Here is a 25,291-nt window from a genome sequence, read left to right as displayed (position 1 = left end):
CTCCTGGCTGTAAGATGCTCATTGAGAAATCTAGAACCATCTGGGTATGTACATGACCCAGAGAGAACTCTGCTTTTTCTGTTGGCAAACAAAGTCTTCACATTTTTTAGGTCAGGTCTGTTAAAGGCAGATTTCTTTTGTTGGTAGAAAAGCTTCCACTGCCCCTAAAGAAAAAGCTGTAAGTTAAACTTCTCAGGTTGCAGCACATGCTCCAACAGCATCTCAATGTCTGAGACGCACTGAATGGATTTTAATATATGGAAGCTCAGGGATTTCCCCCTCTGAACTCAAAATATTCCCACCCTTTTAATGAATGAGCTGACTGGCCTGGTAAGGATAAATGTCTTGCCAGAGTCAGATGGGAGCTCAGCAGCAGCAGAAGGATTTCTCTCCAGTTGCTGTGATAGTAATCAACTTTCCCTTTTATTGCTTCCCATTTCAACAGAGGTCTTATCATACTGAACAGCAATTCCAGCTATATCTTGGAGCCAGCTCCTGACAGCCCAAACCAGCACTTGATTTACAGGGTGGACAACCTGAGGTTGCAAGGAGGAGCTTGTGGCCACCAGGGCACTGGGGATGCAGCTGAAGATTGGCTCAGGAACTTCACAACTGGGATGAAATCACCAAGCCAGAGGGTGAGCAGGGCTCAGCATGAGTCCGTGCATGATGCTCCAAATATCCCACTTGTTCCCAGCCCTGCTGTCCCCTAGGAGCAAAGCTGAGAAAGTGAAGAGCATTTAGGAGGGGTTTCCATGGTGGTTGTGAAATAGTGGCTCCAGCAGGGAAGTAAATGAGTGCTGGGGACTGTGGTGGGCTGTAGCTGTTCCTACATCCCATACAGGAACAAAGGGTGGGCTGAGCACAGGCTTTTGGGCACCTGCTGTGGCTATACTGACCTTGTTGCCCTAAATCAATCATATTTGGAGGTCCCTGTGCATGATGGGGTGGGGTGAATGGACAGTGAGAAACAAACTGGGGAAAAATGACCTTTACATATATTTTGTAAAGAGTTTATTGGGGAATATTGGGGGAATAACCCAATAACCCAGTGTTGCTGCTGCTGCAGGTGAAACGGGACACTCTGCAGGCTACAAAGTATGTGGAGCTCCTGCTTGTGGCTGATTATGCAGAGGTAAGAAATGGGATTTTTACACCCAAGGAGCACTGAGCACAGAGCATCCCACCCACTTCCTTCCTGGGGCAGGGAAGGCTGCTGAGGTTCAGCAAGTTTTCTCTTGCAATCCCAGTGGTTCTCAGTGGACAGGGAGAGCTGTGTCTTGGTCACTTCTGTCCTGGCAGCCACCACTGGCCCAGGGAGAGATGCAGATTTGGATGAGGGCTGTGGGTCAGTTCTGGTCTCCCAGGGTAGTAGTGGTCAGTCCTAGATATGGCTGGGAGAGTCTGCCTTCAGAATTTGGGGGTTTCCAGGAGTGGTGTGCTTCTAACTGCAGTACACTTAATCTCTAGAGAAGATAACCATGATTGTGCTCTGCTCTGAGCTGCTAGCAGATATATAAATAGACATTTTTAAGGCTCCAGATCACAGAATAGGTCTGGGAGAAGCAGAGTGAAGTCAGCAATCCCTCCCCCATCCCCAGCCTGGACAGCAGGCCAGACACACTGACAGTGCAAACCACACAGTGTTTTACTGATTGTTTAATCTCCAGCACAGACGGGAGCCAGGCTGGTCCTATCCATAATTTACAACTTGAAACTCCAGTAGGGAAAACCACACAGTGCTCTGGGCTATAATTTATTCTGAACAAAGCTAAAGAGGCAGAACCTATTTTGGTTTCTCTGTTAGGCAGCAGGACACCAGGGAAACTGAGAAAACACATAATACCCAGGAACTGCCATATGTTGTTCACCATTTGATCAGAGAAACTGGGCCAGAGTCTCACGGTGTTGTTGTTAGCTGCCCTTCTTTGCTGTGTCTCTCACTAAAAGAAAAGTGGGTTTTTGTCATCTGCTAAACAAAAATCTGAATATTTTGCCACTTTAATGCTTTGAGTGAGTTTGCTAAAATTAACTCATTCATTGCCAGGTGTTTTAGTAAATTGGTTGGATGAGTGAGATGTGATGAGAGGTCCAGCAGCCTTGGCCTCAAACATGAAGTCCTGTTATCACACACTTCACCTGGCACGTTTGCCAGCTCTTTGTCAGCCCCCAGCTCTGGGGACACTGATAAGTTTGGGTGTGCCAGCACTTGAGTAGCTCCACTGCCATGGTGTGTCAGGGATAAATTCTGAATATACCTGTAGAGGTGGGCTTTAAGTCAGATATGCAGTGCAGGGAGACTTCACTTCATAGCTACCTTCTTATTTCCAGAAGAATGTGGCTCATTTTAACACATTTCAGCTCTTTGCAGTTGCCTTTGTGCTGCCTGACATGTTCATTTTGTCCAGTTTCAGAAACACCACTTCAGCATCGAAGCAACAAGGAACAAATTAGTGGAGGCTGCTAATTATGTAGACAAGGTGAGATTGTGTGTGAAAGGTGGAAAGTAAGCCCCAGATCATGAAATATGAGAATTAATTGGGCCAGGGGAAGGCTGGATTTCTGGGAGAGAGAATAATGTTTTGGCAGTTCTCTCCAGTGACTTGGGGGGAGCATCTGCCAAACAATTGTGTTATTGCAAATCCAGAACAGGGTGGGGGATCTCCATTCCTTGGAGCCAGCATGAGCACCTTGTGTTTTACTACCTATCTGTAAAAACTGTTACCTAAGTCATACTTTTTGAAAAGGGACTGAGGCATTCACTTGAAATGGTAGAAAACCTGGGAAGTAGAGCTGGAAGGAGCTTTCAGAAGTCGTCCCTGCAGTGGTATCTAGTGCTATTGAAGTAAAACTTCCCTGCTTTTCAGATCTACTCTCCTCCTGCTCCCCTTAAACTCCTTCCACCACTCCCTTCACCCCACTACTCATGAATGCTTCTCCTGTTTGTACTTGACATGGCAGAAGATTATCTCCTTACTCTGTTCAGGAATTTTGGCTACTGGAAGATGAACCATGATGTCATTCTTCAGTATTTGTTTATTCAGATTATATCTTTGCCAGTCATTCAAAAATGAAAGCTCAATGTCTCTGTTTCAGTTTGAGTTTAGGTGGTTGCACATTTCTCTCTGCAGAGCTGAGCACTAAGCTGAAATGCATTTCCAGAGGAAGCAACTTCTCTGGACATGTGGCTCTCTAGTAGCAATTAGCAGTACATAACTGAGATTTAAAACACAGTAAAATAACTTTGTGGTCCTTATTTTATAATCTCTTTTCTGTATCTTAGTTTTACAGAGCCTGGAATATCCGGATTGCCTTGGTGGGGCTGGAGATCTGGAATTATGGGGATAAATGTGATGTAACAGAGAATCCCTACTCCACCCTCAAGTCCTTTCTGGCCTGGAGTAGCAAAGACAGGCTGCACAGAAAACATGATAATGCCCAACTAATCACGTGAGCTCATTTCTCCTGTTTCTGACAAGTGGATTGGGTGAGTGGGAAATCAGTTTGTACCATGATATCCTTCCAGGATTCAAAGTGGCTTTGTGGGAAGCATCAATTCCTAACCCATCCCACTGACACACAGAGCTCCAGTGCTGGGAGTCAGCTGGTGATGGCCTGTGAGTGATGGGCCATTGATCCATTGCCTGGTCAGCAATGCAGATGGTATTGGAAGAAAAATTTGCAGCAGCTCTCAGATTTCCTTACCTCTTCCATGGAAATTCATCCACCAGGATGAGTCGGAGAACTGTAGGGTTGAAATGCAGAGATACAGTGCCTTTTCCCCTGTTTTCTTTGGTTGTTTTTTTTTTTCCCCTTTAACATTACTGTATTTCCTCTCCATCTCTCCATCTGGTCATGTCCTGAGCACAATTTCCAGGGCTCCCTTTTAAAAGATGCTGTCAGGGTGGTGCAGAATTCCAGCTCAGAGGCAGGAACAGAGCGTGGCTGCACCTCAGAGATGTTATCTACTACTAGAGTAGTGTTACCTACTACTCCCTCAAGTCCCCGAATCCCAAGCTGGCAAATATCCGGTTTATGGTAAATTTAGTATTCACAAACAGTATTCAGCTAAGGATTCAGAAATAGTCTTTTCTGTGCTTGTTGCAAAGCTCAGCAGGAGCATTTTTTGGAATCAAACCATTATAAAAAATAGGAAAATAGGATTGTCTGGCTGGCCCATAAAACAGATTAGCAGTCCAAGATAAACAGACCTAAAGGCTTTGTAGCTCTGCTATGATATCCTGCATTGGAAGACACTATAAAGACAATGTGTCCCCCTGACACTGTGTAAGGAGCTGTGCACTGCAGGGTGCATTTCCCTGCCTGCCTCCTCGAGTGCCTCAGTGCCAATTCATGCTCTTTCTGGGTTGATTTTAGGGGTGTGCCCTTCAAAGGTACCACAGTAGGCTTGGCTCCCGTGATGACCATGTGCTCTGATTTCCAGTCAGGAGGAGTAAACGTGGTAAGTAATTGCCAATCCCCAATATAAATCTTCTTGCCAGCAGTGACTACATAGGAGACATGTCTCCTAAAGCCCAGGGAGAAATTATTTCCTGTGAAATTCTCCACTCACCTGCTTATAGGCAGGAGTACCTTCAGTAGATATTTTCTACATGTACAAATGAGAAGTTTCCCTCACCCCACTGACCCAGAGGTGCACAGGACAGGCACAGGTAAGGTGCTGACGTGCCTCTTTGACCTTGCACAGGACCACTCTGATAATGCCATTGGTGTTGCTGCTACCATTGCCCACGAGATGGGACACAATTTTGGCATGAACCACGATTCTGCTGGCTGCTGTAGGACCCCTGCAGCAGATGGGGGCTGCATCATGGCTTCTGCAACTGGGTGAGTTCATCCTCATGGCTCAGGGAGGAATGTAAAGGGCTTTGTTATAAGAGCCTTGGTGGAGTAAGAACTAGAAATGTAGAGTGAAAGTGGGTTTGCTGCTGCCTGCTGGAGTCAGTGTTTATAGACAAAAAGTTGTTGGACAAACCCTGGTCATGGTGCAGCAGCTATTTGCTAGTTCCCAGGGAACTGATTCCTGCCTGAGACTGGCCTTGGATAATGGCAGCATTTGAAAGTTGCCTGTTGGGCAAAAGGAAAATTTCCCTGTTCCCTTTTCTTAAGAATACTCCATTGTTTCTTAGAACCTGTGTTTAACAAGAAAGAAGTCTTTGAGAGAAAGTGGAAGCAAGAGTGGCTCTAGAAGCCCATAGGAATTCAGAATTTGATTTTGGATGAGGAAGCATAAAAATTTCTATAATTTTTTGTACCTCATGTCACGAAACATGCCAGATGAACCCATACAGTTAAAGCCACATTCACCATTTCATCAAGCCTTCCTCTGTTTAAATAGATTTTTGTTTTTTCATAGGCATCTTCTTTTATGTGCATCATTTCTCCAAAACCATTTGGGTGAGAAGTGAAAGCACAGTGGCACACAAGTAGAGTACACAACATCCACACTCATGCACAGCCTCGCTTGGAGTACACTGGCATTGTAGCCAATGAAATTAATAAATCGTGTCCCAGACAATATTCACATTCTTCAAAATGAGGTGGTAGATGGGAAAATTTAAATATTATTTTTAGCAGTTAGTCTCACAGGCCGAGTGCTGGATTCTCAGGCTTGTTCAAGCAGTTGGGAATAAACCACAGCTCCCATATTGAGGAAGAGAGGACAGCAATTCTTGTCAGCAATCACAGTCAAATATAACATATTTTGGTTCTACAAAGTTATTTTGTAAGGCCATCATATTATTAAACAATCTTGCAGGGCAGTCTCACTTGTGTAGTGCAGGCACAGGAAATCACAACCTGCTTTAGCACAACTCCAAGAATTTCAGGGAGAGACCTGTGTCCTTTGGCATTTGTCAAGATTTGCATGTGCTTCTTTTTGCTTCTCTAAACCATTGCCCAGACCTGTCTTCATGTTTTTCTACCCTGTCTGTGTTCAGGCACCCATTCCCCAAGGTGTTCAACCAGTGCAACAGACAAGAGCTGGAGAAGTATCTGCAGTCTGGTGGAGGGATGTGTCTCTCCAACATGCCAGACACCAAAAGAATGTATGGAGGAGGGAAATGTGGAAATGGCTACTTGGAAGAGGGGGAGGAGTGTGACTGTGGAGAGGTGGAGGTAACAATTGTTCAGATCCAACCATTTAGGGCTTAGTGGGACACAATTTTTTAATTATGTATTTTGCAAATACAGTTTTGTGATTTGTAATCATCTTTTCTTTGTGCAGGAGACAAAAATATCTTCCCTGTATGTAAATGTAAATCAAGGTTCTAAAATATTACATGTGATTTCACAGTGTGTGGTACAATCCATCCAGAACTCAGGGATGGTGTGGTCCAGGTTTGAACAGAAGTGATTAAAACTTCATTTAAAAAGGAGATGAAAAAGTGATTTTAGGTCGCAGAATCACAGATTCATTTAGGTTTGAAAAGACAATCAAGTCCAACCTGAGACCCATCACCACCTTGCCAACAGACCCACAGGACTGAATGCCACATCCAGACATTTCTTGAGCAGCCCCAGGCACAGTGACTCCACCACCTCCCTGGGCAGCTCATCCCAATGCTGAACGACCCTTTCAGTGAAAAAATTCTTCCAGATGTTGCAGTTTCATATATAAATTCACTTTACCTATGGCTCCAGTCCTGTTAACGATGGGGCTTCTCTCAGCACTGCATCTCACTTCTGCAAATCCATCCTTTGCCCCAGAAGAGAAAAGGCAGCTGGAAGCAGCAGCCAGACCCTCCAGATGTGATAAGCACAAGCAGTTGTACCCCATCAGCCCATCAGAGGGAGGCTGGGCAGTGCTGGCATTCAGCTGGTGCTGGGTACCCTGAGATAACCTGGAAGGGAGGGTTTTACTTTGTGTGTGATGCACAGTGTGTGAGAACACCTCAGTGCCAGCTCAGATCTGCCCTGTGAGCTCTGCTGCATCTCCTGTCTTCCAGGACTGCAGGAACCCCTGCTGTGACCCCAGGACCTGCTCCCTGAAACCTGGTGCTGAGTGTGCCCATGGCAGCTGCTGCCACCAGTGCAAGGTGGGAGCTCTGGGTTTTCCTGAGAGGAAAGGGAATAACAGGGGGGAAAGTGGAACTGGAAACTGGAGGGGGAAGGGGAGAAAACACAGCCAAATGTGGAGTTTAACTCCTCACCTGGTTTGACTTTTCTTTAGGTGTAACAGCCATGAGTGTAATCAAACTAGTGGGGTCCTTCCTTCTGGCTGGTAAAATTGACTCCTGTGATATCTTAAGATGAGCTGTGAGTGCTGCTGGAGTGAACACTGAGGGATAAATGAGAGATGATATTTCTCTCCATTGGCTCTAGAAGAAATCTAGACAGAGCCCTTGGAGCAAACACTTCCTCCAGGGGTTAGACTGGATGCTGTGTTTGCTCTGAGCCCTCTTTTCTGGGGTGAGCTGAATCTCTTTAGCTCTGGTCTTTGCTGAAGAACTGCTGGCAAAGAGTATAATTTTAAATCTCAGCTTTCCTTATAGTGACTGTTTAAAATGTGTTTCTGGTTTTGGAGCCAAAGATCTCAAATTTAACAACAAATTAACTCAAAAATGAACATGGGCAAACATTTCTCTTAAGCTCATTTTTATGTTTGCACATTGACTGTATGTTCTTACTGACCTATCTTGAGCATGGGGAAAACAATTTCCAGAAATCCACCTGGACTCACTTGGAACAACCTTCCAGATGAAACTGGGAGTGCCCTTTGTTCTCCATGTGTGTGGTGGACAAGAGAGGAATGAACTGAGTAAACTTGTAAGCAAGGGAGACATAAGTTATGCATCAGGAAAATGTCTCCAGCAGAAGTGACAGGCAAACACAGGAACAAACTTCCCAGCCAGGGAGGGTTTTGAGAACAGATTACACAAACATCTGTCAGGAATGGTTCAGGTAAATTGGATCCTACCCTAGGGTAGGGTGAGATGGATCAGTGTCCCCATGAGGTCTGACAGCCTTACATGCTGTGCATGACCTCATTGCTACCTGGGGAAGGGATGCAGTCATTAATTGTACTCTACACAGTTCACCCAGCTAATGAAGTCCCAGAGGCACAAATCACTGCTGACCTCAGAAACCCTAGACAAGGAGGACAAAGTGACACAAGCAAGGTTCTGCCTTATCTACAGGCATGAAACCACAGAGGAGCCAAGCAATAACTCTGGGTTTTTCCCACTGTGTCTTTTTAGCTGATGTCTCCAGGAACTCCCTGCAGGAAGAGCTCAGGACTCTGTGACCTCCCAGAATATTGCACTGGCAAGTCCCCGTTCTGCCCCCTCAACTCCTACCAGATCGATGGGGCTCCCTGTGATGGAGGAAGGGCCTATTGCTACAGTGGCATGTGCCTCACCTACAGGGACCAGTGTGTGCAGCTCTGGGGGCCTGGTAAGGACAACTGCTGGCCTTTGAACCACCAAATGCTCTGCCCCTGCTACTCTGCTGTTCCTCACCCTGAGCAAGGCAGGAGTACCTTCCATTCCTGCTGTCAGCAGCAGAGTTGGAGGAGCCTTTTCTCCTGCCTTACTCACCTGGAAGAGGCAGCAAAAAAATCTCCCATGCTCCAACCATTCCAGAAAAAGGACAAGTGAGTGGTTGGCATGGGGTGAGATGAAGCAGCTGCTTGATTCTCTTCCGTGCAGGAGCACAGCCAGCACCAGACACCTGCTTTGAGGAGGTCAATGCTGCTGGAGACCGCTACGGGAACTGTGGGAAAGACATCTACGGGAATTACAGGAAGTGTGACATGAGGTACAAAGCAGAGTGGCAGCCCAGGGTTGCTCACTGGAGAAGATGGTTTTATATATTACAAAATTATGGGCCAGGAGATAAAACTGATCACTCCCTCCCTCTGCCTCCTGAGAAGCCAGCTGCATCCCAGTGGGACTTGGAGCCCTTGCAGCTGAAGCTTTTGGTTCACCATTTTCAAACATCTAATTGATTTTGTTCCAAAGCAACAGAAAATGAGGGATTTTTTTAATCCATAAGATAAATGCAGCTTTCTAACTGAGTTAAAAATTTCTTAGTCTTACTTCTGATTTTGTTGAGGTTAGCCATCCATGGGGACATGCCCCATCCATGGGGACTGTGGGTTGGTACCATCAGTATCCATCAGATAATTCTTGGGGAAGTGCCTGCTCATTTAACAATGACTCAGCACTGCTGCTTTAATTGACTTTTAGAGCTCATGTCTGCACAACATTCAGCAAGCCAGGAATAATCACTTTAGCCTTTCCTTTGAAATCAGAGATGCTAAATGCGGGAAGATCCAGTGCCAGAGCTCGGCTGACAAACCCCTGCAGCCCAATGCAGTGCCCATAGACACCACTGTGAACACCCAGCACTGCCGAGGGACCCACGTGCACACCTCTGAAAGTGAGGAGAAGGACATGCTGGACCCTGGCTTGGTGCTGACAGGAACAAAGTGTGGGAGCCATCATGTAGGTACAGTTCTGCCTGGAGTGGCTTGGGCGAGGTTCAGAGTATCACTTTTCCACCCAGAATGTGCTTTGTGGTTGTCAAGCTACTAATTTTTTTATGTCTGATGCTCTTCTAGGAGATTTCTGTATTTGTTAGAAAAATAATTCCTTGGAAGATTTAGAGAAGGACACACACAAAAGGCTTTATGTCTCTGCCAGATGAAGTTCAGGGCCAGTGCTAAATCTGGGATTTGCTAGCTGGTTGAAGTTGTCTCGTTTAAAGATGAGACACAGATGGAAACCAAGACATGTGAGAGCTCCCTCAGGGGCTTGCCACATGGGCATGGCCAAGCTGTGGCCAGCTGAGCTCCCACTTCTCTCTGGTCCACATGGACTGGGATTTGGGGGAGTCATTAACTGTTTGCTTGGGAGCCAGATTAACTTCATTTCCTGTTACTCTGCCCAGGGAGTTAATTAGTTCTATTTCCAAGTCACAAGTCACAACAGTAATCACAAAAATAGCAGTGATACGGTAGGTAACTCAGAGGGGTAACACTGAGTTTTTGGATGCTTTTTGTGCAGGTTTGCTTTGAGGGGCGCTGCCAGAACGTGTCCATCATCTTTGATTCTGAGAGCTGTAGCAAGAAATGCCATGGGCATGGAGTAAGTGTCTTCTTTTTCATCTCCATTCCAGGCTGAAGCAGGATGGGCTTCTGTTCTTCTGTAGCTGCTTGTTCAGCTTAATTCTGATACCTTCCTTAGGTTTGCTCTGGATTTTGGCTTCTTGGCTATCAGTTGGAATATTTCTTTCCTGTTTGATGCATTATCTTGTCCATGAATGTCACATAGGATTTAACATAGGATTTGATATAGGATTTAGGGAGGTCTGTTGGAGGAATATGAATTACAATAAATTATAAACAAGGAATAATCTTAAAGAAAAATATCCTGGACCCAGTTTAGATTGAATAAAAAGGATCAGACTTACTAAAGAAAAAACATAACAAGAAGTAATATTTATGGCAGTTTAACCCAAATTTCTTTCGCTCCCTGAAGAAAAGAGTTTCCAGGCACTCGGCTCCCATTGGAGTCTCTCCTGTAGTGTTTAATTCAGCAAGGCTTAGTTTGCTTTCACTTGCAGGTTTCTTAGTAGCTTCCACTTGAATCTATGAGTCTTCCTACTCCAGGTGTGCAACAACAACAAGAACTGCCACTGCAACCAGGGCTGGGCCCCCCCGTTCTGCAGCAAGGAGGGCACAGGAGGCAGCTTGGACAGTGGTCCCCCTCTGCCTGAAGGTGAGAGGGACCACGGGGCCACTTCAGAAGGACTTGAGTTGGTTGGGAGCAGAGAGTTTTCCATTTAACACACTCCACTTTCTTGCCCTCAGGCTCTTCAGCGGTTGTGATGGCTCTGGCCATCCTGGCTCCCATTCTCCTTCTCAAAGGAATCTTGTTTTTATTCTATTATCTGAAATGCCGGAATAAATTTGCCATCTGTTCTCTAAAGAAGACACCTCAATTCAGGTAAGTTGTCAGTGTTGTGCCTTGTCTCCTTGTCCCCCCTCCTGCCAGGACAGAAGAGACATTGCCAATGCTGTGAGGAATGTCACTAAATTGGTTTGTTGGTATAGCACTGCTGGCTTCTCATTTTTTCACTCCAATGAAGATAAAATATTAAATACAGGAAAATAAAGGAGAAAACATATCAAGACATTAACACCCTTTTCTTTCTTCCATTGTCAGTGACACCTCTGGAACTGGGCATGCAAACCCTGCCTTCAAGCTGAGAACCCCCCAGCAGCAGAGGAAGGTAGGGGCAGGGTCCATCCACCTGCAGGACAGAGATGCAGCTGCCCCAAGGTGTGGGATGGGGTTTCCTCTCACTTTGGAGTTAGGGAATGGTTTTATCAAAGGATTGGAAAAGGAGGCAGACATCACCCCTCAGTGTTAGCTGAGTGTAGCACCTGCTCCTAGTGATTTCCTCAAAAGCAGGAGCTGGGATTGACCAGGCTTGTGTGGCTGCTGGATCCTCTGTTGTCACATCCCCCAGCTCAAAACTGGAGAAATGGCAAACCCTGGGTTTATTTGCAAGCGTCACACTGATGCCTGGATTACTCTGTTCTCCTGATTGCCATTTCTGCCTCATGATCCCAAGTTGTCCCAGTCCATCTAACCAACACCTACCAGACGTACACAACCCATACTGGTGTTGCAGGCAATATTTTCTACTCTGTGGCTCAGAGACCTCACGCAGATCCTCAGAAGCGTTGCAGCGAGTATAATGGGTGGTTTGAAGTGCAAACACATGAAGATTTGTGTTTTTTTCTGCACAGGTGATTGGCTTCCCTGAAATCCCACCCAAACCTCCTTCTCTGCAAGCTCCAGGGCTCCAGATGAGCAGGCAGCAGCCGCCCACCTTCCCTGGCAGCCACAGCTGCAGCGGGGGGCAGCCCGTGGGGGCACAGCCCAAGGACATTCCCAGGAGGACACCCCCAAGCAGGCCAGCACCTCCTGCTCCCAAACCTCCAACCTCTCAGGTATGGAGTCCTGCTGCCCTCCTGTAGATGCTGTTTGATGGCAGGTTTGTTCTGGTGAGGTCTCTCACCCTGGGGGATCTGTTAGTCTTGACCCAAACTGACCCCATCTTATGTGAGCTTCCTCTCCATGGGGTTATTTGGAAGGTTAAAAAGAAAGATTTATTTCTTTTGCTGGCAGCTCTGTTCTAAATTTACTATGGACCCCACATTCATACTGGAAAGATGGTAAATCACTCAGACTGACTTCAACCCATTTTGCAAAATAATGTTATTATATTGGGGCCCTCAAATAAGCAAAGGGCCCAGATACAGCAGGTAGCAGGAGGCTGGTTCCCAGGCAGTCTCTCTCTGAAGGACATAGAGGAAAACAAACCCTACAGAGCTAAATCCTAGCAAATGGGGTTTGTTTCTAGCTCCATTGTTCCTGTGAGCAGCCGGCACTTCAGCAGGAAAGAAAACTAAAACAAAAGCAGGAAGCTGAGTGCTGTCAATAAGGAATAGGAATCCTTCCCAGCTGCTTGTTGACAAGTTCCCCATGATCTCCTTTGTGCCCTCCCCAACACATCCAGTCTCTTTATCTCAGTCAGCCTCAGGAGATGGAACACTTTTCATAAGATTTGCACAAGAAACCTGACTGTTTCTGGCTTAGTGGAGAGCCACAAGTTGGGGAAGACAAAGGGGAAATGATTGTCACTTTTTGCTCGTTGCATTGGCCTTCCTGGATGTTTGCAGCATCTGCCAGATCTGCTCTCTTGCTATTCCTATGGGAGCTCTTCAGACCTGGCAGTCAGTGGAATTTAGTCTGTCTTGTCCTTCCTGGAGTCACAGGGCAAGATCCTTGGAGAGCAGTAGATCCCCAAGCCATCAAGCATTGCATTTATGCATAGTCTGAGGAGACTGCAGAGGTTTTGGGTGCCCTCCAAGTTGTGAGTGCAGCTGTGTTTGTTAAATCAACACCTGTAAGGCAGCAGCTTAGCTCAGAGCCTGAGCAACAACAGGCAATTGGCTCTTATGGGGGTAACTTCTCCCTCTGGGACATGCTTTCCACTGAAATCCATTAGATGAATGGAAAATATAATGCTCTGAGCATCCTATTAAGGACAGCTGTGTGCACAAACAAATAATAACTGCTTGTGGGTCTGTGTGTGTTTGTATGGGCACGAGAACATGCACCTATATAGTGTTTACAGGCATTGTATAGGCAAACAAACAGTGAGTGTATGTGTGTGGAACTTGCTTCCAGCCATGAAGTGCATCAGTTAACATGGCTCATTAAAAAGGCTCTGGTTATCTATTACTTCCAAAACTTAAGGCTTAAATTCAAAACTCTTTCTTTCTTCTGTAGGATATTTCAAGGCCCCGGCCACCCCAGAGAGCTCTGCCAGCAAATCCCATCCCAACCAGATCCAGAGGCTGGCAGGGGAGCAGCCCTGCTGTCCCACTGCCCCCTGGGCACAGCAGAGCCCCTGGACGCCTCCAGCCTGTGCCAGAGGTAGGCACTGAGAGGGGTGCTGGGAAGCACCACTCACCCCTGGGGAATAAAAACACTCTGAAGGGAATTTCAGCCTGCAGAACACCTTCGTGCACAGCCCAGGTGGGTGGACACAGAGAGGCTGTGGGTTGGTCACCTTTATTGCAGGGGTCTCTGTTTTTACTCCTTTCATGTTAAGAATTTAGGGAGTTGAGGAAAACAGCGAATTCAGCCCTCCACATCCCTGAGCACTTCTTCAGGCAAAGCATTTGTTCGAGTGGAGCAGAGCAATGGGATCAAGGGCTGTGGGACCCAGAAGTGTTAGTGAAGAGCAGCAAAATGTGGAGATTCACACAAAACTTGAAGATCCCAGTAAAGAACAAAAATTCTTTCCAGTCTCTCTATCCAGATGCTTTCTCTGCAGGGAGTGTTTCACAAAAAATCGTCCTGAATACAGGCACTTACTAAGGGACTTCTAGGCACTGAGTTCAGTGCTCTGCACATGGGCCCTTTAACACAAAAATCTCCACTCCACACAGCACAATCATGTGTCTCCAGCCTGTAATATGCTGGAGGCCAGCTGTGAAAAATGGAGAAAACTGCAGGAACTTCCTTGTGGGAGAGTTCCTATGTGATGCACTGGGTTGTGAATGCAGACAAGCTAATGTCAGCTCCAGCAGAGGGTGAGGAGGGTGCTTGTTCTTCCATCAGTGCTCACTTCTCTTCTGTTCCCTTTTTCCATCTCACCCAGGGTGCTGGTGCCTGGATGGCTGGAGCAGTGAACAACTTGAAAGCGGGACAGCCAGGCTCCCGTGGGCATTCCTGAGGCAGCCTGCTCCTGGCTGGCTCTGGCCTTCACAGGGCACTGGATGGCCTTCATCACCCAAAACCACTCTCACACCTTCACTGCCATGGACAGTGTCTCAGCTCCTCTCCTCCTGCCCCAGCCCTGCTCCCTCTGTGACTCCCCAGGCTGCAGTCAGGCATGGCAGGGTGCCCCAGGTACACACCAGGCTCAGCTGGACCCTCTCTGCCTTTTCCACATGAGGATGACTTGTTTGTACGGTATTTAAACATTGTTGTGCAATATCCAGTGCAGGGATGGGGTGACGGGGGTTTCACGTGTTTTTAATCAGTTATTTAAGTATTACCAGGGAGAGCAAGTTGTGAGTGCAGGTGCTGGCCTTGATGGGCTTTCATGTGAGCCCTCTTGGCTTCCTCAGCCCCCCCCCACAGCTGCAGGAGCATATTGGTGCTATATACAGAACCCACTGCCTCTGGGGAGAGCAGCTGGTGATAACATTCTTCAGTTTATTCTCTGTTTACAGGGGGTGGCAAGTTGGGCCCCAGCAGAGAGCCAACCGTGGAAATATAATTTGTGGGGCCACTGTGGATTTTGGTCAGCTTTAGCAGAAGGGATTATTTTTTATTTCATTATTTTCCCCATTTAACCCTCTTCAGCAGGAACACTGCAACCCTTCTGTCCTCCAGCACTCGCTTGTCTTGCCTCGGTGCTGTAAATCCCCAAAGCAGCCCCAGCGTGGCCCATGAGCTCCAGCCCACGTCATTAGGACACACTCCAGGTACGACAGGGCAGCTCTGGCCCAGGTGCAGAGCAGAAGGCCAGCAGGAAGCTCAGCAGAAGGCAGTGCTGGACCCCTCTGCAGCGTGGTACCATCAGCAGGAGATGTTTTATCATGTGTCTGTGCTGAGCTGCAGCTCAGCATGGGCTCTCTGCTTCCCAAACCACTGAGAAACCTACCTGGAAAATGCCCAGGTGGTGAAACAGCTGAGCTATTAACACAACACATGGTGCTTTTGTAGGGCAGCTCTCTTACTCCAGGTTTTGTCTCCAGGCCATGGATGGAGAGAGCTGTCTGTGTGCACTTTAAGCAGCTGATGGTTCTGACCCTGAGGGCCCTCCCTTATGGATTTATTTTTTTCTTCTCTTAATAGTTTGGCTTTTGTATGTGGTATTATTTTTCCTCAGGATTTTAAAATAAGACCTCTGTTATGCCAGATTTTTTTTTCCTTGAAATTATTTCCTAGGAGAACACAGGGAAGTCTGGAGCTGTAGTTAAAACAGTCCTCTTGTGTCTGATTTACCATGGACAAATTCTCAAAGAGCATGACTGCTGCTCCACATGTGAAAAACTGCATTATTGGCATAAAAAAATTAGTCTTATTTGCTGGTTCTCTTTCCCTAAGATCTACTCATTAAAGAAATCCCAGATAAACCCCAAGAACTCATTAAATTTGTAGTTATATGTGGTAATGTATCTGTAGGATGACTTAAGTCACATTAGTTTTCACAACTCTACTACCTCTTTCTCCACAAGGAAACAGTTCACATGGTGTGTCTTGAAATTCTCACAGATTATTCCTCATTTTACTAATTTTAGACCTTTTTTTACCTTCTGTGCCTGGAAAACAAACCAATCTCAAAAACTTCCTTCTAAAAAAAAGGGGAGGACAAGTAAAAGACAACAGCTTTCTAATCTTTGTCTTTTTCAGTAGTTGGGGTATATTACATATAAAAACGTGTATTTAAACAACCCCCAAACTTGTTGTTTCTTGGTCTGTAATGGCAGGCTTGGCTGCTCACAGTGCAGCAGGACTGTTCATACACTGTAATTGTTGATTCAACCACAGAACTTGATCTCATATCTGAGCCCTCACTGAGGGCAGCAGCTCTTCTGCTCCAACCCCTGATCTTCAGCAAATGGCCACTAAAAGTCACTAAAATTATTTTCACTGTATTTCATGTGAGCATGAGATCAAGGTTTCAGAAAATGCCCCCAGACACGCAATGCTCAGAGAAAAACTGGACATGCTGAAACTCTAATAGAAAACTTTATTGCTGGAATATCACAAAAATCTCCAAAAGGAGATTTAAGTAGATTTAAGTAAGTCCTTTTAAAATTTCATGTGTGCAAGTTGAGTGAATGAGACCAGGGGAACTGCAGGAGGAGTACAAGATGTTAAACCTGATTCTTTGAAAGATAATATTACTTGGGAGAACTTGTAACAAATACATCTCACTTTCTTCTGTGTCCACATGTTAATGGTTTACAATAATGCTCTCTATGCATCTATGCAAATACTTGAAGAATGCAATTCATTGTGCCTTTTGCCTAGTTTTAATAAAATTTGTTGGGTGTCATTAACAAATACTCTTTCACCGTCTATTATTTCATAACCTCTGTTCAAATCTTCATTTTCTACATGGCATTTCTCCAGGGATGGCAGAATTGCTTTAATGAAATGCACTTCTAGAGTGAAGAAAGATGAGTCCCATTTACAGCCATTTTCTAAAATAAAATGCACCAAGCATCACACTGATTAGGAAGCCAAAACCAAAGCTGGAGTGAGTGACTTGGATTATTTTCTGCCACCAAAGGAGGTCGCTGCAGTTTTACTCTGCTCCAGATGCTCTTTCTGTTGTTCTCAGCTGTCCCTCAGCCTCTTTATCCTTTAGGGCTACACTAGTAAGATGAAATAATGAAAGACTACCAGATCCACCTGCAACTTTTTTTTTTTTATTTTGAAAAAACCCTTTATTTCCCTTTCCACATTCCAAAAAGACAGCACTGAAATGTTATTAAAATAGGAAATTGGATCATCCTCTCTCACAAAGCCCCACATTGTATTTGCTCAGTGATGCTCACACCCAGGTGTAATCAGGTGAGCATCTCAGAGGACAGCAGGATACCTCATGGAGCTCAAAGAATTCGGGGGGTTTTCCAAGGTCAAGATATTTCCTGAGGAAAAAAATACTTTATATTTACAGTCACTTGGTCTTTCAGACTGAAAAAAATAATCATAAGAAGTTTTGGAGTCAGTGGTATAGTTTCTCTTGACATGGGGTTTATCCTGCCAGAGCTGCCCAGCCTGAGCAGGGACTGCCTTCCTCAGGTGGGGTCTGGGTCAGGCCCAGTAACTTCACCAAGGCCTGGGCACCAGGAAAAATAAACAAACCCAAACAAATGAAACTCCCATAAAAATAATTAACACTGCTTCAGGGAAACTCCTGTACCTCACAAAAAACAAACCCCAAAAGGTGAAAAAGATCTCTCTATAAAAACACTTCATGGCTTGAGTCCTGCCACTGAGCCTGAGTGAGCAGCAATTGCAAAATTCAACATGTTTTGCCCATATTCACCAATATTCTTGTCCCCTTATTTGCAGAGCAAGTGATTAAACATGGATGAGCAGAGTCTGAGTAGCAGCGTTCAGTCCTTGTCTCTCACCTCCTCTTGAGACGCTGGTGTGTATTTTAGAGTTCATGCAAGTGTCTAGAAAGGAAACAAAAAAAGACAAAAATGACTAATCAATGATCCATCAAGGCCTGGAAACAAAGACATCAATGGCCACCCGGGGGAAGGAGTGAAGGGTAAACATCAGCCCTGCCAAGAATAAGAGAGGGAAGGGGCCTCAGAGAGGAGCTTTGTTCCAGCACTATCATATTTCTCGAGGATTTTTGTTTCCAGTGGCTGCCTGTATTAGGGCCCAGAGAGGATTAAACACTCCCTTGCTCCCATACCGTAACAGAGATCCCATCCAAAAGCCTGCAGAAAGATTTGACTTTGGAAAAGACACTGTTCATTTTATTTTCTGCTTTTCCTTTCTAAAATTTTCCCTGGCACTTGGAATATTGACATCACCCATCCAACCCCCAGTCCCCTGCATATAACTCCCTAAGTATAGAGCATGAATACTTTGGGTTTGTCCTCTGGGGCAATGCTGGAGTTGTCCACCTCTATCAAGATGTTCTTGTCATCTCTGGTGACCGGTGCTGGTTGTTCATTCTGAAGGACTTGGGGCAAATTCCCTAAACTGACGTCCATGTCTTTGAAAGCATGGAGTAAAAACACCCCCAAAATGATGGTGAGGAAGCCACAGACTGTCCCAATGATGTCAACCACGGTCATGGCGACCCACTCCTTAAAGAGGATGATGGAAGTGGTGATGACGATGGTGGTGAACAGCACGTAGTAGATGGGGAACACCAAAGAGGTGTTAAAAATGTCTAGGGACTTGTTGAGGTAGTTGATCTGTGTGGTGATGGATGCCACCAGCGTGACGACCAGGATCCAGGTCAGTGGGTGCTGCAGCACAGGCTGGCCAGCAAAGAAGCCCTTGATGGCAATCCCCAGGCCCTTGACCGAGGACACGGAGAAGGCGCCGATGACGGAGCAGATGGTGAGGTAGATGAGGATGTTGCTCTGGCCATAACGGGGGGCGAGGTAGAAGATCAGGAGGAAGCAGAGAGCCAGGAGGATTGCAGCATAAGCCAGGAAACCTGCAGCAGGGAGAGAAGAACTCAGAACTCCAGCAGTGGGCACGGGGAGAGGTTTGCACTGCCCGGCCCCGAGAGGGAGGGCGCGGCTGGCTGCGTACCCGGCTCCTTCAGCTTGGAAGTCATTTCCTCCAGGGTGGTGACCTCCTCGTCCTCTGGGGCATGAATGACCATCACAGTGCTGCCCACCAGGCTCAGCAGGCAGCCCAGCTTTCCCAGCAGGTTGAGCCGTTCTCCAAGCAAATACGAGGACAGAATGGCACTGCACGGGACAGACAAACATCAGCTGGTGCTCTGCACTCCTTAAAGAAGGAGCAGCAGCTCTAGGAAGGTTAAGAATGCTTCCATGTGATACAAGGACACAACTTTGGTGTAAATTAGTTGGATTCACCGTCATATGACATCTATCACAGCTGAACCTGCAGGGTGTGACCTGTAGATCACAGCTCTTATGTCAGCAAGGTGCAAAAATGCTGAATGTTTTAGCACATCCGCAGAAATATTTTTTTTTCAGGGTCAGCAGAATCATTCAGGAGCTGCTGAGCATTATGAAGCTTTTAGTGCTCAAGAAAATTACTTCAAGGGCCACCATAACAGAGAAAAAGCCTGAACCTAACAACAAAAAAGTTATGTTAATTTTAACTAAATCTTCAGAACCATTAGAAAGAGAAACTCTAAAAGTACTGGAGCTACAGATATATTTGCAAAAATATCTAGTTGTTGTCAAAAAAAAATCTGGGGCAAGACACCAGAGCAGTCCTCTCAGTTTTCTTATGCATTTCATAATACAGTCTTTCTATAAAACCTTAAGTAGCCAGAGCCATGTATTTTGGTAGGATTCTCCTATTTAAAAATAAAGAAATGAAATAGGGTTTCAGCCCTTTTGGAAATACCCTGAAGTATAAAACCCTACAACACGAGAGGACCCTAAAAGCTTATAAAATAAAAGGCAGGTGAAAGGCAGTTTGAAAATAAGCCTGGTATTTTTGACCCTTTTAAATTTTTAGTACTCTTGATTACAAAAACAAAGCGAAAGAAAACAAACAAACATTAAAACCCCACCAATCCTGAGTGGTTAAAGAGCTGGAATAAGGAATGAAGTAATGCAGATATTTGCAATAATTTAACCTGCAGTGTATGTGGTTGCTCTACACCTCCAGCATTTCCAGAAGGGCAAGCTACTTAATTCAATGGCTCCCAAGTGGTCCCTCCAAAAGGACAACTACTAAAGGATTTTTTTAGAAAACACTGGGACTTTTTTTGCTTTGGGCAGAATAAATCATATTAGTATCGCTTCAAGTCTATTTTTACAAGTCAAACAGGCAAACAAGAGAAAAAAAAAGAGGCAAATTTCAATTTATAGACACAAAAATCACCTTATGAGCACGCTCAGAGCCCCCAGAGGCGTGACAATAGTTGCTGGAGCAAAGGCATAGGCAGCAAAGTTGGCAGCTTCCCCTCCACCCACTAAACAAACACAAGAAAAATAAATACCAGTCAGTTACAGAGCACTTTCTGTGTTTTCTCTTGGGGGTTTGCAAACCAGCAAGATGTCACTTGTAGAATGGGTTTTATGCTGGGGGTTTCATCCTGCTGCTAACAGGGGCAGACAGTGAGTGAAAATCTATTTCAAATAAAAAGAGGCACCCCTGGAGAAGGGAACCCCTCCATGGAAAGGGCTGGGGGTGCCAGGGCTTGGCTCAGGAGCCCCCCAGCCTAGCCAGGCTGTGTGGGGGTAACGAGGGAGGGGGTGGCTGTGGGACCCCCAGTGCTGGAAGGCTGCTTGTCCCCTCCACACCGTGTCCTTGGGGCTGTGGTGTCCCCCTCTGTCCCCAAGCAGTGAGGGCAGAGCCAGGGGGGGACACCTTGAGCTGCAGCTGCCACGCTGAGAGCCAGAACAGAGGGCTCTGAAACAGCCTGTTGGAAAATCTGCTGCCCCCTGTGCAGCTTTGAGTCCAGTTTTAGGGGATACTGTAAAGCCTTGAGTCCAGTTTTAGGAGATACAAGCAGGAAATAAAGATTTTAAGTCTTGTTTTAAGGGAAAGCAAGTTTCTTCAAGGAAGGAGGTGCTACCAACACCTCTTTATCTCCCTGTGCTGCAGCATGAAACCTTCCCAGAGCCCCCAGGCACTCAGGGGAGGTTGTTTGCCCTGTGCCTGGTACACAGGCAGACCTGCCAGCTGCCCTATTAAAACCTGGCTTTTCATGCTTTTGATCAGGTAAAACTGAGCTAGCAGGTCCTGCCAGTCCTGCAGAAGGACTGAGAGGGAGATCCTGCATGGATCACTGCCTCTCCTCTCCCTGAGGAACCTCTGCTGAGGATGGAGGAACTCACAGAAAACAGGCTTTAAGCACCATACTCAGTTTCACAGGGACAGACCCTGGAAAAGCTGCAAACCCAGGGAAACAGCTCCTACTTACTGGTTAACAAGCCAGCCCACCAGAGCCAGTCCTTTAGGTAGCCATGGCCTCCATCTCCTGGGGAAGAAAAGCACATGCAGGAGTTAACAACCATATTCTTCAGAGCAAGAGATGAGAATGTCCCTTTGGAGAGGCATAAATTCCAAGGAGAGGAGTGTGACAAAGAACAGGGAAGAATGGACTGTGTTTGGAGTTAATCCAATTCTGGTCCTAGCCCACAGGCTGTTGGACATAAGGAGTTTGAGCCTGCTGACATGGAGAACCCTGATTTTGCTGGGTCAAGGAGAGCCCAGTTTTTGGATAAATATGACCTGATGGAGCTGTCAGTACCAGCAGTGTTTGACTTGCCTTGGAGAAAAGTTATGTGCTCACATAACAGGGGTGACACACTGGGACTGAGAGAGTACAGGGCAAGATAGGACAAGGGGCAATGAAGAGTTGATCAGGAAGACTTCAGGACATAGGGAAAAATCTTTTGCTAGAGTTTAGCTTCTTCTGGTTCCTCAACAACTCCATAAATGCTGAAGATCAAATGTTATGCTCTGGTATTTCTCAGAAATTTCTGGTTTATTTGTTTTAGGGTCTTTTTGCTTGGTCAGGGCTTTTCCCAAGATCTCTTTCTGTCAGCTGCAATTTTCTGTCATTAATCTCTAATTTCTTTCAGCGTGTTAAACATCCTGAAAAATAGGGAGGGGTTTGCTCTTGTTTTACTCGCTTGACTCTGCTGTGGGAAGAGTTCATGGAGGAAAGGAGGAGAGAGACATCTACAGTTGAAGCAATACTGATATTTCACTGTGCAAGTATAATGTCAAAAAGCAAACTCATCTGTGTTCAGCAGCTGTGTGTACCCAGCCCAGTGACACAGGATGGAGATGGACCCGAGACTGCCCAGTGGCTCAGCTGCTGTTGGTAGCTTTGCTGGCTGTCTCTGGATAATCCTTCATCATTCCATGCCTCTGTGTCCCCATATGGGCACAGAGTACAATGGGGATGGTGATATTTACTCTCCCTGAAAGGTTATTTAAGAACTGTTCCTAGGCCAGAACTGGAAAGCAGCAGTAATTTAATTATCATTGCTCTCTTTTGCAGTTATGCAAGTAGGTCAGCTGCCAGGTAGGACTTACCCTGCTGTTGGAAGATGTTTGCAATGCTGATGGGATGTGTCCAATTTCACAGTGCAATTCTGCTCTAGGCAGTGCTGCTCCACCACTACCCATCCATATATATATGTATATATGTGTGTGTGTGTGTAGACATAAATACACCTTGCCCTGAGAGCCTGGTGCTAGAGGAAAGTTATCTGCAGGTTGTTGTGCAACACAGCTCCAAAGAATCCCTTTGGATTCCCACAGAGTTCCCACAGAGCCGGCCTGTCCTGCATTCACACACTCTTGCTAATGCAATCCAATCACACGGAGCTGCGTCCTCCTCTCGGTGACCTGGTGGCAAAGCTGCCTGGTGCTTCACCTAGAGCAAGAGGGGGGTCAGGGCTGTGCTGCTCTGCCCACAGCTGTGAGCTGCAGCTTTGTGCAAAGGGACCCATTTCAAAGAGCTTTTAGCACTCTGCTTGCTCCTGGCCCCACGCTCTGAGCGATGGGCACGCACTGCTCTGCTGTGGGGACACGTCTCATCTCACAGGACCATCCCTTGCTATTTGTGGTGCCAGGCAGGGGAACGCTGCTTTTAGCTGAGCTCCTCCAGTGCAGGGCTCTGTAAATTAGCTCCTTTCCAATAGAGAGACTGTAAATTAACTCCTTTCCAATGCCAGGCCTGTGAATGAGCTCCTCAGCTCCCACATAGCACTGCTGCCTGGTTCTCACACACAAAGATGCATCTACAAAAGCTCTTATTTACATTGCTGGTGGAGAACTGACTGTACCCAGAGGTGTTCCCTTGCCTCAGGAGTGCTGAAATTTGGACTGTGTGTAGTCCCAGGAACAGGTGGTCCCTGCCCCTCCTGCCCCCATGGAAGCTTTACCTGCCCTGGTGCCTCCCTTCTCCACCAGCCGTAGCAGTCCCTTCTTCTTGAGGATGACGCTGCTCCCGATGAGGAAGCTGGAGAAGACAGCCAAGCCCAGGCCAATGTAGAATCCATAATTATTTTCCAGACGAGTTATCCAGGAACTATCTGAAGTTCCATTCTCCTGGATAGAGTCAGCTGGGACAGCATTGCTGATCACTTGGCACACGACCCGGTGGGAAAGGCAGGAAAGGGTGATCAGAGACCCTTGGAGATAAAACAGCAAATTACTGACATGATTAACAACAGTCTCCCTACTCCCTCAGGCTCATTCAGATGTCCCCCTGCACAGCCACCCATGCTGTCAGCCTAACAACACCCAAAGCTCAGGACACCTCTTTACTCACACGTGGAAATGGCAGGGTGTTGTCTGACAGATTTATGGCCTGCAGTTCAAGCATCTTTGACACTGAATGAGTCTACATACTGAGCTGGTAGGCCACAAGGACCTCTAAAAATAATTTGAATTTCCAAATATATAAGCCAGAGTCTCTCCACCAAATCCCAATGTTATGGAGTTGAACTAGGCCTTATCAACACTTAACCTTGTTGATCCAAAGGCTTTGGTACTTTCCAGCCAACTAATCCCCACACCTGCCAGCTCATCTGCAGTTGTAACTTTGGGTTTAATGTGGAGTGATGCCAACACTGTAACTGTGCATCTGTTCCTACTCTGTGTGCTGAGCTGTGTCATAAGACAACATCAGATTCATCCCAGACAATTAATTTCCTCTACTGTTTAACTGTTTTATTCTACCTATTTGCAGAATGCCTGAGAGCTCCTAAAGCAAACCCAGTCCTGCCAGTGTGGAAGGACTGAGAGCAGGCACAGTTTTCTGCTGTTAACACCAAAAGCACTGCACTCTATGGCTTTGGCCAAGGTGTGTTGTTGTGTGGGGGTGGGAAATTGCCAAGTTTCTTCCTCCCCTGACACTCCTACCACACCCAGCACATCTTTCTATCGCAATCTTTACTCCAAGTGTAGTAAAGATGGTGTGACTGTGACCATGAGGAACAGAGCAGCCAGGTGGAGTACAAAAGTCTCTTTGTAGTAAAAGACTTCAGTTTTTTTTTTTCTTTCCTGAACTCACATAGGAATTATAGAACAAGTATTTGTGTCTCTGCAGGCAGGAGTGTGGAATGGCCAAACTGCTCCCAGCAGTGTCAGGAGCCTGGGCATGGGCCCCACATTTTCCCTGAACCAGGAGCCTGGCTTACATTTTAAGCAGTTACAATCCCTGGCCCCGGCACACACAGCTGAGGTTTTGGATCTGAATTGGCTATAAACGTTTTTCTAAAGGAAAAAATAGCAGTGACTTTCTAGAAGAGTTTCCAAGGGTTCCCTACTTTTTTTTTCCTACTAGGAAAAACATTTTTGATCGTGAAAATATTTCCTGGGGAATAAGGGGGGCGACTTCCCTCCTTAGCTGGGTGAAAATCTCCACCAGGTACTCCCGGGCACAAGCACAAGGCAGCGGGACGAGGATTACCGACCGCATTAAGCAATCCTTAAATGAATAATAAATGCAAAAACCCCAACTCCTGGTTTCTCTGTGCGCTCTAGGGCTGGCAGAGCGCGGTGCCGGCTGCGAGAGTTTCCCCATTCCTACATAGACCTCAAAAAAATAAAGAAGAGTCCCCGAAGCCAGGAAACAGCCCAGAGCAGAGCAGTGACGGACACAGCCCCAAATCCGGGGGGATGAGGCCGGGGGGTGCGGCGGGCTCGGAGCCGGAGCGGCTGCGCCGTCCCGGACCGGACCCGGTCCTGTCCCGGTCCTGTCCCGGTGCTGTCCCGGACCTGTCCCGGTCCTGTCCCGGTCCTGTCCCGGTGCTGTCCCGGTCCTGTCCCGGTGCTGTCCCGGTCCTGTCCCGGACCTGTCCCGGACCTGTCCCGGACCTGTCCCGGACCTGTCCCGGTCCTGTCCCGGACCTGTCCCGGACCGGACCCGGTCCTGTCCCGGTCCTGTCCCGGACCTGTCCCGGTCCTGTCCCGGTCCTGTCCCGGCGCTCCGCGGCCCGCTGCCCCGGCTGCACCCACCGTTGCTGCAGCTGCTGTTCGTCTCCAGCGGCTCCATCGCCTTCGCTCTCCGGCCGCTC

The 25,291-nt window shown here is 46.8% G+C and overlaps 2 protein-coding genes across 5 annotated transcripts in view; one reads left to right on the top strand and one right to left on the bottom strand.

Annotated features, from left to right (window-relative positions):
• The window catches only part of ADAM19 (ADAM metallopeptidase domain 19), a 32,928-nt gene extending 16,303 nt beyond the window's left edge, over positions 1 to 16,625 (top strand). For 2 of the 3 annotated variants that reach the window (XM_085591456.1, XM_085591457.1), the window contains 18 exons: positions 446 to 638; positions 1,070 to 1,135; positions 2,409 to 2,480; positions 3,284 to 3,450; positions 4,378 to 4,462; positions 4,709 to 4,848; positions 5,961 to 6,138; positions 6,969 to 7,058; positions 8,220 to 8,415; positions 8,670 to 8,778; positions 9,275 to 9,467; positions 10,029 to 10,109; positions 10,634 to 10,742; positions 10,835 to 10,970; positions 11,190 to 11,256; positions 11,780 to 11,983; positions 13,329 to 13,577; positions 14,206 to 16,625. In XM_085591456.1, coding sequence (XP_085447582.1) covers positions 446 to 638; positions 1,070 to 1,135; positions 2,409 to 2,480; positions 3,284 to 3,450; positions 4,378 to 4,462; positions 4,709 to 4,848; positions 5,961 to 6,138; positions 6,969 to 7,058; positions 8,220 to 8,415; positions 8,670 to 8,778; positions 9,275 to 9,467; positions 10,029 to 10,109; positions 10,634 to 10,742; positions 10,835 to 10,970; positions 11,190 to 11,256; positions 11,780 to 11,983; positions 13,329 to 13,577; positions 14,206 to 14,280 — 2,410 coding nt within the window. In that variant the 3' untranslated portion in view covers positions 14,281 to 16,625. The remainder of the gene's footprint in view (positions 1 to 445; positions 639 to 1,069; positions 1,136 to 2,408; positions 2,481 to 3,283; positions 3,451 to 4,377; positions 4,463 to 4,708; positions 4,849 to 5,960; positions 6,139 to 6,968; positions 7,059 to 8,219; positions 8,416 to 8,669; positions 8,779 to 9,274; positions 9,468 to 10,028; positions 10,110 to 10,633; positions 10,743 to 10,834; positions 10,971 to 11,189; positions 11,257 to 11,779; positions 11,984 to 13,328; positions 13,578 to 14,205) is intronic. The other variant, XM_077786734.2, reaches the window with a different exon arrangement.
• NIPAL4 (NIPA like domain containing 4) lies at positions 16,294 to 25,291 on the bottom strand. Of its 2 annotated transcripts, XM_021530741.3 has the most exons (7): positions 25,233 to 25,291; positions 23,153 to 23,401; positions 21,175 to 21,231; positions 20,130 to 20,220; positions 18,855 to 19,015; positions 18,173 to 18,756; positions 16,294 to 17,749 (listed from the first exon to the last, which is right to left on the bottom strand). In XM_021530741.3, the coding sequence occupies exons 1-7, from the start codon at positions 25,267 to 25,269 to the stop codon at positions 17,738 to 17,740; spliced, it is 1,191 nt and encodes a 396-aa protein (XP_021386416.1). In that variant the 5' UTR covers positions 25,270 to 25,291; the 3' UTR covers positions 16,294 to 17,737. The 2 variants fall into 2 exon arrangements, with proteins under 2 accessions (XP_021386416.1, XP_021386415.1); XM_021530740.4 differs by lacking the exon at positions 16,294 to 17,749 and having other exon boundaries at positions 18,034 to 18,756.

This window comes from Lonchura striata, chromosome 13 (assembly GCF_050655825.1).
Source record: "Lonchura striata isolate lonStrDom1 chromosome 13, ASM5065582v1, whole genome shotgun sequence".
Taxonomy (NCBI): Eukaryota; Metazoa; Chordata; class Aves; order Passeriformes; family Estrildidae; genus Lonchura; species Lonchura striata.
Note: the sequence above shows the minus strand (reverse complement) of the source record. Positions and strands in the feature narration are given on the sequence as shown.

Coding starts and splice junctions, on each gene's coding strand:
- NIPAL4 (XM_021530740.4), bottom strand. CDS start 25,269: ATGGAGCCGCTGGAGACGAACAGCAGCTGCAGCAACG. Junction 23,402..25,232: donor GAACAGCAGCTGCAGCAACG/GTGGGTGCAGCC, acceptor TTTATCTCCAAG/GGTCTCTGATCACCCTTTCC. Junction 21,232..23,152: donor GAAGGGAGGCACCAGGGCAG/GTAAAGCTTCCA, acceptor TTTCTTCCCCAG/GAGATGGAGGCCATGGCTAC.